This window comes from Staurois parvus, unplaced genomic scaffold (assembly GCF_062004578.1).
Source record: "Staurois parvus isolate SC_StPar_1 unplaced genomic scaffold, SC_StPar_1.0 ptg000789l, whole genome shotgun sequence".
In the NCBI taxonomy this organism is placed as follows: Eukaryota; Metazoa; Chordata; class Amphibia; order Anura; family Ranidae; genus Staurois; species Staurois parvus.
Window position 1 is genome coordinate 488,897 of NW_028318585.1, and position 18,994 is coordinate 507,890.

At 42.1% G+C, this 18,994-nt stretch overlaps 1 protein-coding gene across 1 annotated transcript in view; it reads left to right on the forward strand.

Annotated features, from left to right (window-relative positions):
- Positions 1-13,120, forward strand: part of LOC149444318 (uncharacterized) — a 104,686-nt gene extending 91,566 nt beyond the window's left edge. The window contains 3 exon segments of the mRNA XM_089654673.1: positions 7,335-7,490; positions 8,667-8,789; positions 9,730-13,120. Of these exon segments, the coding sequence (XP_089510799.1) occupies positions 7,335-7,490; positions 8,667-8,789; positions 9,730-10,523 (1,073 nt within the window). The 3' untranslated portion in view covers positions 10,524-13,120.
- The last annotated feature ends 5,874 nt before the right edge of the window (positions 13,121-18,994 follow it).

The window sequence follows — 18,994 nt, forward strand, 5'->3', positions numbered from 1 at the left end:
CACTGCAGAATTCATCAGGCTGCTTCTGTCTTCTGTCGCATCATTAATAAACACCAATGACCCAGTGCCACTGGAGGCCATGCATGCCCATGCCATCACACTACCTCCACCATGTTTTACAGATGACATTGTGTGCTTTGGATCATGAGCTGTTCCAAGACTTCTCCACACATTTTTCTTCCCGTCATTCTGGTACAGATTAGCCTCCCTATCGGTCTGATTATGTCAGTATTTCTGTGCTCAAAGCGGTACTTTTTTTTGCATGGAAATATGTATTTTTTTTATTGTAGGCCTGTAATTTTTAGGAATAACTCACTGAAATCTGTCCGAACAAGAGTCTAGTAAACATCCCGGGTATTATAAAATTTGAAACACAAAATCATAAATTATAATTTAATAAATAATCATAAAAAATAATAATATAATGCTAATAAATTTAATTCAATAATATAATCAAACAAAAAACACTGAAATTTGAAATATAGCGTCAAGTTCGCATATCACTGAGCAAAGTTGCAAAATCATTTTCAGTGTCTGACTAATTTCCCCATGAATCATCACTCAATTCTTCAAGTAGTTCTAATTTACTATCCCTGTTCTCTAGCTGGTCTAAAACCGCTTTTGACCTAAAGGGACGCTTTTTGGATACCATGAACATTTCTCAGTTTCAAGGCAGAAAGAACGGTAAAAATGCAGGCAGGGCACAGGACAAAGCACTCGGGACAAAATGTATGTGAAATGGTTTGATACAGTAATGTTTTACTATGTGATTTTAGTGTATTTAGTGAATGTCACTTTTTCACATTTTTAAATTTCCCGCCATTCCGTCCCCGTACGTCCTGACGTCGCAGGGAACGGTACCCGGAGGACATTGCCGGGGACGCTGCAGGGGGGACATCGCGGGAGCAAAGGACAAGGTAAGTGCAGAAGAGATCCCGGAGCAGCGCTGCAAGGTATTCCCGAGTGTAGCTCGGGGTTACCGCTTTTGGTGCTGAAACTTTACCCCCAGCTACACCCGGGAATACCTCCAGGGAGGTTAATCTTAGTTTCATCCGTCCAAAGAATGCATTTCCAGAACTGGTCTGGCTTTTTAGTTTTTTGGCAAAGTTTAATCTGGCTTTTCTATTCTTCAGGCTTATGAATGGTTTGCACCTTGTGGTGAATCCTTTGTATTTGCTCTCATGAAGTCTTCTCTTGATTGTAGACTTTGACATAGATACGCCCACCTCCTGGAGAGTATCCTTCACTTGTCTGGATGTTGTGACTGGGTTTTTCTTTACCATAGAGAGGATCCTGCAATCATCCACCACTGTTGTCTTCCATGGACATCCATTCCTTTTTATGTTGCTGAGCTTCCCAGTGCATTCTTCTTTCCTCAGAATGTACCACACTGTTGATTTGGCCACTTTTAATGTTGCTATCTCTCTGATGGATTTTTTTCTTTTTTTAAGCCTTACAATGGCCTGTTTCACTTGCATGGACAGCTGCTTTGAACGCATGATGTAGGTTCACAGCAATAGATTGAAAATGCCACACTTAGAATCAACTCCAGGCCTATTACCTGCCTAATTGATGAAGAAATAATGGAGTAGCCCACACCTGGTCATGAAACAGCTTTTGATTCAATTGTCCAATTATTTTTGGTCCCATGAAAAAGGGGGGATGGCTACTCTTAAGAGCTATAATTCCTAAATTAAATACCCTCAAATTAAACCTGAGAGTGTGCACTTTCAGCCCATACCCATTATATAACTATAGCTTGAATATGTTTTGGTCAATACCTGAAAAAATTTAAAATTGTGTCTGTGTCCAAATATACAGTTGCAAGAAAAAGTATGTGAACCCCTTGGGATTACGTGGAGTTTTGCATGAATTGGGCATAAAATGTGCTCTGAACGTCATCTAAGTCACAACAATAGAAGAACACGGTCTGCTGAACATAATACTACACAAACATTAGATGTTGCCATGGTTTAATTGCACATAACATGTAAACATTCACAGTGCAAGGAGGAAAAAGTATGTGAGGCCCTAGCTTAATGACGTCTCTCAGAGCTAATTGGAGCCAGGAGTGAGCCAACCTTGACTCCAATCAGTGTGATGATATTGGATGTGTTGCTGACAGCTGTCCTGCCCTTAAAAAACACACACCTGTTTTGGGTTTACTGGTTTCAAGAAGCACTGTCTGATGTGAACCATGCCTTGCAGAAAAGAGCTCTCAGAAGACCTACGATCAAGAATTGTTGACTTGCATGAAGCTGGAAAGGGTTACAAAAGTATCTCCAAAAGCCTTGATGTTCATGTGTCCACAGTAAGACAGACTGTCTACAAATGGAGAAAGTTTAGCACTGTAGCTACTCTCCCTAGGTGTGGTCGTCCTGTAAAAATGACTGCAAGAGCACAGCGCAGAATGCTGCATGAGGTAAAGAAGAATCCCAGAGTGTCAGCTAAAGACCTACAGAGATCTCTGGCACATGCTAACATTTTTGTTGACACATCTACAATAAGGAAAACATTAAACAAGAATGGAGTACATGGGAGGACACCACGGAGGAAGCCATTGCTGTCCAAAAAGAATATTGCAGCATGTTTGAAGTTTGCAAAAGAGCACCTGGATGTTCCACAGCACTACTGGCAAACTATACTGTGGACAGATGAAACCAAGATTGAGTTGTTTGGGAAGAACACACAACACTGTGTGGAGAAAAAAATTCACAGCACACCAACATCAAAACCTCATCCCCACTGTAAAACATGGCGGAGGGAGCATCATGGTTTAGGGCTGCTTTGCTGCCTCAGGGCCTGGACAGATTGTTATTGATGGGAAAATGAATTCCAGAGTTTATCAAGACATTTTGCAGGAAAACGTACGACCATCTGTCCGCCAACTGAAGCTCCGCAGAGGATGGGTGATGCAACAGGACAATGACCCAAAGCATACAAGTAATTCAACAAAACAATGGCTGCAACAGCACAGAATATGCCTTCTGGAGTGGCCCAGTCAGAGTCCTGACCTCAAACCGATTGAAATGCTGTGGCATGACCTTAAGAGAGCGATTCACACCAGACATCCCAAGAATATTGCTACACTAAAACAGTTTTGTGAAGAGGAGTGGTCCAAAATGACTCCAGATCGTTGTGCAGGTCTGATCTGCAACTACAGGAAACGTTTGGTTGAGGTTATTGCTGCCAAAGGAGGGTCAACCAGTTATTAAGTCCAAAGGTTCACATACTTTTTCCTCCCTGCACTGTGAATGTTTACATGTTATGTGCAATTAAACCATGGCAACATCTAATGTTTGTGTAGTATTATGTTCAGCAGACTGTGTTCTTCTATTTTTGTGACTTAGATGATGTTCAGAGCACATTTTATGCCCAATTCATGCAAAACTCCACGTAATCCCAAGGGGTTCACATACTTTTTCTTGCAATTGTATATGGAACTAAAGGAGCTGTTTAACCTGTCAAAGGATTTGTATTTTCCCCCATCCAGTTCTGCAATTTACACAATTCTGCCACACAGCACAAGCCTGTCTGGAAGTTGTTGAACCTGTACTTTGTCTTCTGCAGTTTCACCTTTTAGGTCTCCACCTCACCCTCACCCTGCGACAGGACAGAAAAAGGAGAAACCTCAACTGATGAGCTTATTTTTCAGCCTTTTATGAAGCTATTCCTCACTTCCCAGCTCACTGACTGTGAAAACATTAAAGCCTATCTCTGGGCACAACAAAAATACATTTGCAGTGGGGCCCTCCCACACTGCAAGAGTTAAATGCTCATTAAGTCCATGGGATTGTAAAAGAGGCTGTATTACTTACCTTTTTCCTCGTTCCAGCAGTGTGACCTGTCCCCCACAACGCCTCTCTATGCTGATCTTGGAGCTGGTCGCATGCTTGCCCCACCTCGAACAATGCAAAGTTAACAGCCCTGCATTGTACATGGTGATGCAGAGGGACATCCACAGTCCAAGTAATGCAGCCTCTTCTTGTAACCCCTAGACTTAAAAAGCACTTAATCCTTGCAGTGCGGGGGAGTCCACTACAATGGTCATTTTTTTTCTTTGTGCACAGAGTACAAATGAACTACTTAGCCTTTTTTGGGTCTGAATAACTCCTGTTGACCCATTACTTAATTTAGCCTTTCTCCAAACAAGTTAATGTTTTACTGATTTAATGAATGGAACAGAATGTAAAAATGCATATAGTATATATTTTTATACAGTATATTCTGTAGAAATGTATTCTGTATATATAACTGTAGCACTACCCCCTTAGGAGTCGCTAGAAGATCTGGGTCCCCCTATAGTCCTGCAAAGCCAGGCATCACACATCTTTACAAAAGCTTGAATCCAGAATCAGAAATCAGTCCTTGAGCTTTGGTTTTGTTATTTTTATTCAAGGGATTTGAACTGAGATAGGGTTTGGGGTGTACACGATGCCCAAGGGCACTGATGAACTGAGGATAACTTTCTGGAACTATTTACAAGCCTTCTCTGCAGCACAGTCTCTGTTCACCCAGCAATCTAGAAGTAACCCTGAACAAAGTAGTGCAGCAAAATTCAAGCACAAGCTCTAGACCGGTACATGAATTTGGCTCATTATTTACCACTTTTAGAATGCATGAGAGGAACTTTTGCAAAATCTGTCTGCACAAGTCTTTATGAATTCCAGAGATTGTTCCTCCTGAAATAAGGAGAGCCAAAATGACTAGCTACAGGTTTTCTCCCCTGCACAATCAATTGATTTCTGCACAGCAGTGCTCAGACTGGAAAAGACAGGGGTCGGAATAGAGGCTTTTTTTTAATTAGAAAGCTAGTTTAGGATAAAAATAAACAATAATTAGCAAATATACTGGTGTGCATTGTACTAATTAATAGGCTTATATAACATAGCCTTTTATACTTGAGAATAACATATGATAACGCCTTGACCCCTGGAAAGTTTTAGCCCCTTCACGACCAGACCATTTTTTGCTCTTCAATACTGTTCTACATCAACTGGCAACTGCGCTGATTAACTTTTTAGAATTTTTTATTCACACAATTAGAGCTTTCTTTTGGTGGTACTTGATCAAAAAAATCTAATTTCTTCATAAATTGAGGCCAAAATGTATTCTGCTACATGTCTTTGGTAAAAAAAATACCAGGCAGGCATTTTTCCTGCAGTGCATCCATTTTCCACTAGGGGACAGTGTGTGTGTATTGATACTAAAGGGCCTGTGGGGCATCCATTCTGTGTCTTTTCCTAAGCATGTACATAGCTGCTGTAGCTGGAAAGGCACTATAATTTGGTCATCTATCTGGTTCTCCTGTATGCTAGGCTGGCTGACAAGCGCGGGGCACACGCCACCTCTGTGGGTGTGTATGTTGCATGTGAAGTTGTGGCTATAAGTGGCATTGGCCATATTGCTTATGTACAAGGCAGGTGCAGGTTGGAAGGAGCCTCTGGAAAGCTGCAGGCTGCTGCAGGAAGAAAAAAGTGGGCTATTGTCCTGGGGCACTTGAGCACCTTGTTGTGGGGGTTACTGGCAACCAGACCCTTTGAGGGACCCCGTATGGAGCTGCACTCGCGGTGCTTTGCTGCATGTGAGTGTGCTAAGTGCATTGCTTGCAGACCTGCATAACTGCATGGCTGCACAACTGTATGATTGCATAACTGTATACCTACATAATTGCAGACTTGCATGATTGCATACCCGAATAATTTCATAACTGCATACCTGCATAATTGCGTAACTGCATACCTGCATTGCTGCATGATTGCATGCCTATATAGTTACATACCTGCATTATTGCATATTTTTACATACCTACATAAATGCTAACTTTTCTTAATTGCATACCTGCATTATTACATACTTGCATGATTGCATACCTGTGCACCTGCACAATTGCATACATGTATAATTGCATATTTTCATAACTGCATACCTATATAATTATGTACCTGCATAACTGTATAATTGCATACTTGTATAACTACATTCCGGCATAATTGCATAACTAAACAATTGTATGCCTACATGACTGAGTAAAAGAATATCTTCCAGAACGCGGAGTGGGGGGCACAAGTGCATCGCCATCAGATCGAGTGGACTCTAGTTGTTGTCCCGCTGTGTTTTCATCTCCCAATAGACCAGAAGTGTCAGGTGTATTAGAACCACTGTGTCTATGGCATTGTAGCTACATCGGCCTCAGTGTATGTCACTAAGGATGACTTGGCTGCATCATTGTCAGGCAGGTATTGGCATTGCAAATGCCTGGAAGGGTGTGTTAAGCAGTTGATAAAAAAAGAACCTGTGGCATGTGGAAGAAGCTAGTGGGGAATTTTCACAAATGTGATAAAAAAAAGCATGAGCAAGAGCAAATGAATGCTGAAACTCCTGTGCTGGACGATGAGCTCCACAATGTCAGTAACCCCACATGGAGTACTTTTTGAGAATGCAAGCCTTGCTGCCCTCAACGGACCAGGGAAATCCAAAGAAGCTGTGTGCAAAGAAACAGAGGGCGTACGGGCCTAGTGCATTATCTTCTAAAAATGAGATTTATTGAATAAAAAGTAGTATACTCACAAAAGAATAAAATAAAAAAAAAAAATCACACATCACAAAAAAGACAGCATGGTCCAATCTCCCTAGATGGTGGCTGATGGGGGACTGTAGGCCTCCAAATGGATGATGTGTTTCGAGGCAGAACCTCTTCCTCAGAGCCTGTGATGTGCCTTTGATTTTATTCTTTTGTGAGTATACTACTTTTTTTTCAATAAATCTCATTTTTAGAAGGTAATGCACTAGGCCTGTGTGCCCTCTGTTTCTTTGCACACAAATTTTCAGAAATACCTCAGACCATGTGAGTCGAGTTAGATGCCCTGAAAGACCCTATCCAACAGATTCTGTGCTGGGCTCTGGTGTCAGTTCACAGGCACAGGGTTCTATGGTTAAAAAGCTGGTCTACTGAGCTGCTCTGTAAAAAGTTGTTGGCGAGCTTTTCTTTTCTTGAAGATCGCCTTTTGGTGAAGATTGGACAAATACAGTACATTGAAAGATCTTCAGGAAGAGCGTTCCCTTATTTTGCCATTTAAAAGAAAAAAGGCAAGTGCCTAGCTTATAAATTAATGGTTGTTTCAGTAGCTGGTACCTCATCATCCAAGCAGTCTTTTCGGTGCCCACAGGCATTCGTACCTAGAGGGAAAACACAGGGCCAGGGTACTGGCCACGGCTTCATTTCAAGGCCTATGAGAAATCAGATCCTGGAAACTAAGGTTCACTTCAATATGCATGAGGCTGCTGGGAAAGATGGTGTTCAAGGCCATTACCTATGTTCTGTTTCACTCCAGGCCATTACAAAGGAATATCCTGTCCTTATGAATGGCAAGATTTAGTGTCAGGATTGCAGTATGTCCCTAGCTCCCTGCGTGTTATGGATATTAGACTGGTGGATGGTTCCACAGACCCTGTGGAGGAGGAAGCCTTTCCTTCTAGTAGCCTGATAGGTAGGTGTTACCAATGCCAGTCTAAAGGGCTGGTGAGCCATTTTTTGGATCTCCTTCAGTACAGGGGTCTTGGTCTCCTCAAGTAAAGCGTTGGCACACCAACATTCTGGAGGTTCGGACTGTACAGTTTGCACTGGATCACTGGACAGACCAGTTGTGGGGTCTTCAAGTAAGAGATTAGTCCGACAGTGGCATAAATAAGTCAATAAGGGCAGCACATGGAGACTGCCCACTTTTCACAGGTGTTCACTACAATCTGTCAGCATTGAGGGAACTTGGGATATGGATATTCTGGCATCCAGATTCAATGACAAGGTGGACAGGATTGTCTCCCTTGACACCCTGGGACCAGTTCTTCCTGGTTTATCTTTTTTTCCCCGTTCATCTCCTTCTGTGTCTGTTGCACAGTTTCTGGGAGTCAAAAACGCCAGTTATCTTGGTGGCCTCAGCCTGACCCAGGAGAGTTTCTGACACCGACAAAGTGAACTTGGCAGTGGATTGCCCTTAAGCGCTTCCAGTCTGGCTAGACCTTCTGTCTCAGGGACTAACCTTCCACCCTGCTTTACATTCGCTCATTTGTTATATGGCTATGGAAGCCCAGGTGCTGAAAGATTGGGGTATCTCTGGCTGGTTATTTCTATTATGCAGAATGCCAGGAAACCAGAGGATTTATTAAAGGACTTGAAAGTCTTAAGTGTCCTCGTCTGAAACCAGAAAGTGGCACCCCTGAAAGTACATGAGTATTGTTCTATCACCAAACAGGAGTAGAGATGAATTTGGCTTTGAGGCCAGATATTGACTCTGTTTTTTTGCCAGAAGCCGATTGCTTTTCATTCTTAGATTTGTACCCTTGTTTATAGAGTGAACCGTATGGTTCCGCCTGTTAGGTCATCCTGGTGTCCTTGGGATTTGAGTTTGTTCCAAAGTTGGTTCTGAAAAACAGCCAGAACCAAATTTGTGATACTCCATTTAGTCTTATCGACTGGTGGTTTTTTGGTTGCACTTTTTTCAGTGGAAGGGGTGTCAGAGCTGGCAGCTCTTTTGTTTTAGGAGTCATTTTTGATCTTTCACCAGGATAGGGTGGTGTTATAGCCTCATCCATCTTCTCTTTGCTGAAAGTGGTTTCAAGTTTTGAATCAGGTCATTATTGTACTCTCCTTTTTTCCTACTCCACAGTCATCAGGAGAGAAAGCTTTTCACACTTTGAATGTGGCTTGGGCTATCAGAGTTTATTTAAGGTTATCTGCAGAGATCAGTCAGTTGGACTCATGATTGTTATGCTAGAAGGCCGCAGGAAAGGTCAGGCTGCATCTAAGCAACTAAAGTTGCAGTGGTTCCGTTAGTCCTTCACTCAAGCTTCTAGCTTAAAGAGGAAGGCTCCACCTTTTTTTTATTGGGCAAGAGTGCACTCTACTAGAAGTGTGGGAGCATCTAGGACTATTCGTCATCAAGCGTCAGTGGCTCAGGGCTGCAAGGCCGCAGTGTGGTCATCGGCTACGTACATTCAGGAATTAACAGGTGGATGTGGGAGCTGCAGAGGATACTGATTTTGGCCGCAGCATGTTGTGGGCGAAAGAGTAGATTCCTTTGGATTGATAGGGTTTTTTGTCTGTGTCTCTCACCCCTCAAGTGCATTGCTTTGGAACATCCCAGATAATGATTATAGCCTGCTCTGTGTCCCGTTCTGTATGATAAAATTTTTTTTTTTTTTTCTTCTTACTTACTTGTAAAATCCATTTCTTGGAGTACATCATGGAACACAAAGGACCCTCCCCTTTTTTGGGGAATTCATTGCTTGCTACAAAACTGAGGAACTTCCTGTATGGAAAGGGTTAAATAGGGGAGGACTTCCTGTTTGATTGGGCAGCCAGTGTCCATTCACCTATAGGTGGTGCATAACCCAGATAGTCATGATCTAGCCTGCTCTGTCCTGTGATGTACTCCAAGAAATTGATTTTACAGTCAAGTAGAAAAAAATTCAATTATTTACTGTGAGCAGTCGGTAGGTGGTTAATAATATAATTTATCCATTTAAAAGAAAAATATTTCTAGAAACACATGCAAAAACTCACATGCATACATACATTAAAAAATTACTGAAAATTACAGTTTTTCTAAACTGTAAAGGGCAGAATTACTGAGGTACGTAGCCGTGGTTGGCAAAGGTTGTAGTGGTTGTACTGTGCATCCAAAATCTAATAAAAACAACAGTTTACATTATAGTGTATTTATTTCACAGACGACCAGGCAAAGATGAATTTCAAGACTATAAAAAAAGAGACATACAATGAAAGCGATTCAGAATATGCTGCTGTAAAAGACCAAGATGAAATCACCAAACATGAATATCCTGATGGGATGGAATTTGAATCACCTGAACCATTCCAAACGAGCAACAAAGTAGGCCAATGCACCACAAATGAAGACCATATTAAAATGGAAGATGAATGGTCCAAAACATCTTCATTGTCAGTAAAAAGCAATGAAAAGGAAAGCTCTATAAATGTAGACCACAATCGAATGCAAGGTGAATTGTGTAAATCCTCTTTAGAGAGCACCAGGAAAGAGGAAAGCTCTAGAGGTAAACAGCATGATGATATACATAGTGAATTGTGTGAATCATCTTCAGAGGGGAGCAGAAAAGAGCAAAGCTCCGAAGGTGAAGACATAGATAAAATAGAAACAGAATCCCCTGCAGCATCTCTTTTTTCACATTCAGCAAGCAAAAAAAGTGATCTGATTCTTCCTGAGAACACTTCTTGGAGAAATGGAACTTCAGAAGAAACAAATATGTTGGTTCTGAATTAGGAAACCATTAATGGAGATGTAGGTTTTGCCACAAACCTAATTCAGTTTCTGAGGAAAGTTCCAGAAGATAAAAAGTTGTACACTCAAATATCCATTCTAAACGTTTTAGCATTGGTTTTGGGTCAGAAGCCAATGTCTACATCAAATCCTGATTGTGTACCCCAACAATATGCAAATCCATCTTCTCCCGGACTTAGTGGACAAACTGTTCCTCCTAAGCCATAGCCATAGGTGACAAATGTATGAGGCTCACACCAATAAATGGCTGCCACAGATCTAGAACATTATATACTTTCACAGAATTGTCTTAACCTCCTCCTTCCCATATAATCTACCTGTTCAGTCTCTGATAGAAATGGTTCTACAGGGATGATGCCTACAGCTACAGGCATCATCCCTGTATTTTTTTTTTTTTTCAGCCGTGATTTCCTTGTATGTAAAAGCCATTCTTGCGGCTTTCCCATGCGATCAGGAAGCCTGGCACTGAAGCAGGCAGTTGCACCAGCTTACTATAGAGGTTTTCAGAGACCAGATCTTCTCCAGTCTTTTCTTTCCAAGCGATTACTAGTTTGTATAAGCATCTGATAAGACCGATCTTGGTTTGATCTGATGCTATTTAAGGCAGAGGAGACCCCAGATGTCTCAGTAAAGAGGACCTGTCACTGCTGTTTACATTTCTTGTGACAGCGATAAAAGTGATTAAAAAAAGGGACAGTGTAAAAAATAAATAAAATTATATAAACTGTTTTTTTAAAGTGCCCCCATCCTCTCGTGTTTGTGCACAAAGGGGAAGGCACATGTTGGTCCCACACATACGTATATGGAAATCGCACCACACATGTGTCAAACGTCAAGTGAGAGCAATTATTCTAACCGAGACCTCCTGTATAACTCCAAACTGGTAACCTGTAAACTCATTTAAGCGTCACCTATAAAAATCTTTAGGTACCATAGTTTGCCGTGTTCCACAGGTGTACGCAGTTTTAAAGCGTGGCATGTTGGGTATCTATTTACTCGGTGTAACATCATCTTCTATACTTTAACGAATTTTAGTGTACAAAAACACAATATATTACCCAGATTTTTGGTAGTGTATTATTTCCCCAAAATTTGCACTTAAGAAAACTGCCATGTGACATAAAAAAATTGCAACACTCCATTTTATTCTTTTATTCTGCTTAAAAAACATATATAATGTTTTGGGGTTCTATGTAATTTCTAGCCACAAAATGATGATTTTTACATAGGAGACAAGCGTCAGAATAGACTTGGGAAGCGGGTGGTGAAAGATGGTAAAAGATGATATGTTATATGAACAGATTGTTATCATGTATTTTGTGCTTCTATAGTATTTGTGTATGTTTTCATCTGTTCTGTATTCCTGACCATAAAAGAAAAATCCAGTTCTGAGGCAAAATAGATGTTTCGTGCACAAAAAAGCACATTATGTTCACTAGGACCAAGAAACTTAATGAATATGCACTGGGTAAAAGCTTCCATGAAATCCATTTACATATAATGATACTCTATTACAGGGGTCTCCTAACTTTCTAAACAAAGGGTCGTATTATTGTCCTTCAAACTCTACGGGGTCGGACTGTAGCTGGTGGGAGAAAAGTGTGTCCTGGCGTCAGTGGGAGTAAACAATACCCCATTATTGGTATCAGTGGGAGGAACAGCGCCCCATCGTTGGTATCATTGGGAGGAATAGTGTCTCATCGTTGGTATCAGTATGAGGAATAGTGTCCCATCGTTGGTGTCAGTGGGAGGAATACTGCTCCATCGTTGGTGTCAGTGGGAAGAATAGTGTCCCATCATTGGTGTCCGTGGGAAGAAAAGTGTCCCATCATTGGTGTCAGTGGGAAAAATAATGCCCCACCATTGATGTCAGTGGTAGGAATAGTGCCCTATCTTTGGTATCGATGGTAGGATTAGTGTCCCTTCAATGGTGTCAGTGAGGGAACTAGTGCCCCATTGTCAGTGTCATTGTCAGGAACTATGCCCCAGTGTTGCTAACAGTGGGGGGAATAATGACCCAAGGGCTGGATAAAAAGGCTGCATCCGGCACCTGGGCCACAGTTTGGAGACCACTTCTCTATTAGGTCAATTAAATAAATGAGAGCGCAAATTACAATAACTTCTCTATTGCTCAATTGTATCTGTGTAACTTGAACTAACTTAAATCTGGTTCATTGCTAAAGGTTACTGTTTGCACTGTTTTAGCAGTTTAGTTGCGCCAAAGGTTTTTAGTTGCTTAGTAGCATGGTATGAACATCTTACTAACACTTGGCTTTACATATATTGATTGCAACATATTATAAAAGGAGACTGGAGAATGTTCTGTTTCTAACATGGACCTTTTTTTTTTGCACTCTGTGATAGTATGGCAGGTGTACCTTTTCTTCAAAAGCCTGCATAAACAATATTGTATCTGAATTTCATGCAAGCTTTTACATGCAGCTCTGTTGTATTGTAGTGCACTATGATCAGCAAATGGTAAGTGCAGCAGGGACATACATTTAGGTCTGTACAAACGACAATGAGCATTACATCTTTTTATCAATGAGGATGATTGGATTGGTGTCATAGGACAAAAAAAGATTTTGCACAGGTAACTTTATTTCTGTCAAAGGTCCTAGGAAAAAATAATCTATTTTATAGTATAGTTTCTAGTATTTTTTTACTGCCTTGTGCAACTATATTTTATAATATGTTATATTTGTAAGGGCTGTAAACATTTTGATTTTATTAAACTGTTAGATGGTGTACACTGATGTGTAAAAACAATATGTAAAAGAAAATAAAAATCCAAATAAATAAAATATTTTGACTGACTTTGAAGTTTTATTATAAATTAAAAACCATTGGGAATATTGTATTTCTCTTTATAGGAGGCCACCGAGCTAGGGCTTTCAATGCTGACCTCCTTCCGTAAATGTAGTTTTTGATTTTTATCCAGACTTGATTACTTTTTGAGTCACTGACCTAGAAAATGTGTACCAATCAATAAAGTAAAACATCCTTGTAGTGCCCTCTAGCTAAATAGGAGTTTTGTCTGTGAGTCTTGCTAGAAACCTGGGATGAAACAGCCCAGGAATGAGGCAGTGAGGTTACCTCAGGTCACGCTGGGAGGCTCTACAGGTCAGGGCTTCTGGAGCCCTCCCACCCTTCTAGAAACTTTCTAGAAGAGAAGGGGAGGAAGCCTGGATTTGCATGTTTGAGGGAACCTGGACAATCCCCAAGCAGGAGGCCTGGCATGATGGCTAGGACAGCCCCTAAATATGGGAGAGCCTGAACAGCAGGGGAGTTGGGTGGAAGATGGAGTGAACAAAGGTGCTGGTGTATGGAGCCTGGGCAGGGGCCCCGGCAGAGCAGGACCTACCTACAGGCTGAAGCTCAATAGAAGAATCTCCACTGTCCCACAATCTACTATTTAGGACAGCCTGACAGCAGGGAAGGTGCCAGCCCAGCATACGGCCTGAAAGCAGCTGCAACTCATTAAGCTACAGGAAAAGAACAGTGTGCGCACTTCTACATCCCCTGGGCCAAAGAAGGGAGGGCGGTCAGGTGCAATACCCAACTAGTTTTCACTGGGACTACTTCACTGTAGATCTTGGAATTCCTTGCTCAGAGACACTGTCAAGAGAGTGGGGTGGATGAGGAGATTTTCACCTGGGGTCTGAAGAAGTTCACTAAAGTGCTCCTTACTAGACTGGTTGCTGATTTTTTCTGACCATTTTTGCGGAGATGTTCGTCCACAAAGATGTACAGTTCCTTGGGCATCCCCTATACCCCTAGACTCCAAGTTGTTCACCCCTAATAACAAAAAAAAAAAGCTCAAGGACTGCTTTACTGACTTTTGGTGAGAGTGTTGGAAATGGGTGATGCCTGGCTGGGTAGAGGGGACCCAAAAATTCAGCGGCCCTCAAGAGGGCATATAGATGGAAATGTCATGATGACCAGCTCTGACACATTTTATTCCACTAAGTAGCTTAAATGTTAATTAGGTTAAGGAAGGGGTGTTTTTATTGGCAGAGGAATCATCTTTAATATGGTACAAAAGTAAGAACACCCCCAACCTTGACTCTATGTTTGAGTCCTGAGTAGAGTGAAATGTTTAACAGCAAGTGCAGTGTGGTGTTTGCTTCCATCCCTATACAACAAAGCTGATTGAAATGCATGATTCACATGGTTAGTGTGGCTGTGAGAGTTTTGACCTTTAAATGCATATTTATTCGGGGATAATGACTCAAAGGCTGGCCATACACGGATAGTTTTTTTTCATTCAGACATGTTTCCCCATCCCCCCTGGCTGAGAAATATTTCTCCCTGTGGACCACCCCTGGCTAACAGACATCTGTTCCCATGGACCCCTCACAGCTGACAGACATTCCTCCACTTTAAATTTTACCAGCATTTGACATAGATCAACCAATCAAATGCTGCTTTTATTGTACCAAAAACTACTGTTTTTATAGCACCAGAAACTCCAAAGGCACCAAAAGCACATGTAGGAAAACAGGACGCTAAACACTTCCTGTATTATGTGATGATCCCCGTTACTTCTGGTCACAGCGCTGTCATTGCATAATGAGAATGGCGGCACATATACACGTCCTGACCCCTACCACCAACAACAAGCAGCCCAGGATTCACTGAACCCTGAATGAGGGGCACACATAGCTTAAAGTGCCTTTTACCCCCCATGATGGTAAAAAGGCCAATGTAAATGCCCAGCCCTGATCATGGCCAGTCCCCAAGTACTGGGTGTGTACTCTAAACAGCGCCACCCAGGGAAGACCACCAACAGAGTTTCTGGCACCATAAACACGGTAAACACCCAAGGGTTTCAGCTTCCCATGGTTTCCAATACCATGTTGATGACACACAAATCTATGTCTCTACCCCTCAGCGCACCCCATCAATTTCCTCACGTATCACTGATTTACTAACAGACATACCACCTGGATGTCACTCCACTTCCTAAAACTCAATCTATCCAAAACTGAGCTGATAATATTTTCCCCGTGTGCCTATTCCTTGATTTCTCTGCCAAGATAAATGACACAACTATCAACCTGTCCCCACATGCCAGGGTGCTAGGGGTAACCCTGGATTCTAAACTATCTTTTCAGGCCCGCATCCAATCCCTGTCCAAATCATGCCACCTCAACCTCCACAACATCGCCAGAATACGCCCCAATGACACCACAAAGCTTCTAATTCACTCCCTGATTATCTCGCGCCTTGATTACTGCAAGTCCCTCCTCACTGGCTTACCTTTACACAGGCTATCCCCCCTTCAGTTCCTTATGAATGCTGCTGCCAGACTCATCCACCTTACCAACCATTCAATGTCTAGTACCCCTCTCTGCCAATCCCTCCACTGGCTTCCACTCGCCCAACGAATAAAATTCAAAATACTAACAACAACTTACAAAGCCATCCACAACTGTGCCTCCAGCTACATCACCAACCTGACCTCAAAATATCAACCAAACCTCTCTCTTCTGTCCTTCCAAGACCTTCTGCTCTCTACTTCCTGTGTCACCTCCTTCCATGCTTGCCTCCAGGACTTCTCCCGAGCTTCTCCCATCCTATGAAACTCCCTACCCCAATTTGTCTGACTATCTCCTAAACTATCCACCTTTAGACAATCCCTGAAAACCCTTCTCTTTAACTGCCTCCCGCCCACCATATAAGAAAATGACTGATGGGCAGCAGTTCTCTTGTTCTGGGAGGACGTCATATGATGTCCTCCCACCCTAACTGCACATGCACGCCCCCTCTGGGGGTGTGCGGCGCAGCGATCGATGGTGCGTTGTCCCTGAAACACAGCTGATCACCGATCAGAGTAAAGAGCTGATGACATCGGCTCTGTCATGTGATCAGCTGTGTCCAATCACAGCTGATCGCTTGTAAACAAGGAAACACTGGTTATCGGCAGTCCTCTCCTCGCGCTGATAGCGCGTAAGGAAAGGAGAGCCGGTAAGCGGCATTCCTTAGAGGGGATATCTGCACTGATGATCAGTGCCCTGATGATCAGTGTAGCCCCATCAGTGCCACCTGTCAGTGCCCAACAATGCCACATATCAGTGCCCATCAGAGCTGCTTTTAAGTGCCACCTACTATATCAGTGCCATATATGAGTGCTGCCTTTCAGTGCCCACCAGTGATGCCTGTCAATGCCCACAAGTGAAGCCTGCCAATGCCCAACAGTGCCACCTAGCAGTACCCATCACTGCAGCCTCATTAGCGCACATCAGTGAAGGAAATTTTTCCAAAATTTTATAACAGAAAGTTTTCAGTCTTTTTTAGTTTGTTTAGCAAAAAAAATAAAAAAAACTGTGATAATTAAATACCACCAAATGAAAGCTCTGTCTCAAAAAAGGATAAAAAATTTTGTTTAAGTACAGTGTTGCATGACCACGCAATTGTCATTCAAAGTGCAACAACACTGAAAGCTGAAAATTGGCCTGGGCAGGAAGGGGGTGAAAGTGCCCAGTAGGCAAGTGGTTAAAGAAGCCTATCTTGCTTCTAACTAATAAACTGCATTTTTACTTCCTCCATCAGCCCATCCCCCACAGCTATTAACTTTTGTATCACTCAACCCTCCCTCCTAAATTGCAAGCTCTAATGGGCAGGGCCCTCTGATTCTTCTTGTACCAAATTGTATTGTAATTGTACTGTCTACCTTAATTTTGTATAGCTCTGCACAAACTGTTAGCACTATATAAATCCTGAATAATAATAATTTGATTGGCTGGTCTTTGTCACATGTTGGTTCTCCCCTATAGCCTTATACTTAACCCCGAAGGTAATCAGCACCTCTGTTGTTGTTTGGGACTAGAGCTGAGCTGCGTCACTACATAGAGACATGCATAACGTTGATCGTTATTTAAAATCCTTGGCTTTAGCTTCATTTTTTAAATTTTTTTTTTACTTTTCTGGAGAATAAACACTGATACTATCTACAGTATATAATATATATTTTTGTTAGCAAGCTCCATGTGAGTACGGACCATTGGCAAACCCTGTGTCATTTTCCTATTTTGGGACCTGTAATAAACTATTTCATCATAAAAGAATTGAGACAATGGTTTTTTAACCGCTTGATAAGATACATAAATGAAACCCTGCTACATATGATTATTCTTGATAGTACTATGTTTGACAATATATTTAATTACATTTATTTTACAGCACATTATTGTGGGGAAGTTTTGACGGTTTTTGTGTCTTCTCTCCTCGTATGGGACTTGTGACAGCTTCTGGATTATTTGCTTTTAACATGGGCTGACAAAATAGGTAACTTTGTCTACACATCCTTCCTGTGGCCTTAGATTAAATCAGAATTTAATTGTATCTGAGCAGCACAAACTGATAATGCTATTTAATTTGTGTTTCATATTTAAAGCAAAAGTCACCATCCCCCATGTCTTCATGTTTTATTTTGTTGAGAAATCTTTCAAAAACATCTCCGTAGTATTTCTAGCTTCGGCCATCTTGATTAAGGGCAAATAAACCATGTAGCATTTATTTCCTGGAATCCATCTGCCTTTATCTCAGGCAAGCAGATGGAAGGGTGTGCTTAGCTGAAAAATCCCTCCTCCAGATGAAAGAAAAAAATGCCTATGATGACTCTTGGGATGTATGACATAATTTTCAATCATTTCATTTTCATTCAAGTTAAGAAATGTAGAAAAAAATTTTTGAAAAAAAAAGTGTAAAACAAGTAAATAATAGTATGCCTTCCTATCTGTTTACTAAGGCTAGCGCTACAAGGGTTACAAATATTTAATGTTGCTTGAGAGAGTAAAATTCTGCTTTAAGTAGAGCTTTAAGTATTTGTACAAGCAGAGGGGATAAGACCTATTGGGCATTAGTAATAGCTGATCAAGCTGAAATTTGAATGTTAACAGTGTTGTACATTGAACTTCTCTCTACTTACTAGAGAAAATACAGATTGGAAACCTTTGAAGAACCCAGATGATCAAAGCCTTTTTAATGTACAGTAAAGGAAGCAAAAGCTTCCCATATTTTAGAACATGATTCTAAAATCATGTTCTACAAATCTGCCTTCCTCACCTACACCTCCTCCCTCCACGCCGCCAAACCAGCCTACTTCGTAACCCTCATCAACACCCTCTCTACCTGTCCTCGCCGGATCTTCTCCACTTTCATCTCCCTACTCTCCCCCTCCCCCCCCACCTCCACCCAGTACCTCACTCACCGCCCACGAGATTGCCAATCACTTCCAAAATAAGATCGATGCAATCCGTAAGGACATTGCCAATGCTCAATCTACCTCCCCACCTAGCCTCCCTCCCACCATAACCCCAACTCCCCCCTCCTCTGACCTCGCAACTGCCCTGCCCCCCACCACACTTAACACCCCACACACTATAACCTCCCCAACACTCCGCTCCTTCAGCCTTGCTACCACTGAGGAGGTCACTAAGGTCTTCTCAGAAGCCCGCCTCACCACTTGTCCCCTTGACTCTGTCCCCACACAACTCCTCCGGTCACCCTCCTCCTCCATCCTACACTCCCTCACCCACATCTTCAATCTCTCCCTCTCTACTGGCACATTCCCCTCCCCCCTAAAGCACGTGCACATCACCCCCATACTCAAAAAACCCTCCCTGGACCCCACCGACCTGAACAACCTTAGACCCATCTCCCTGCTGCCATTT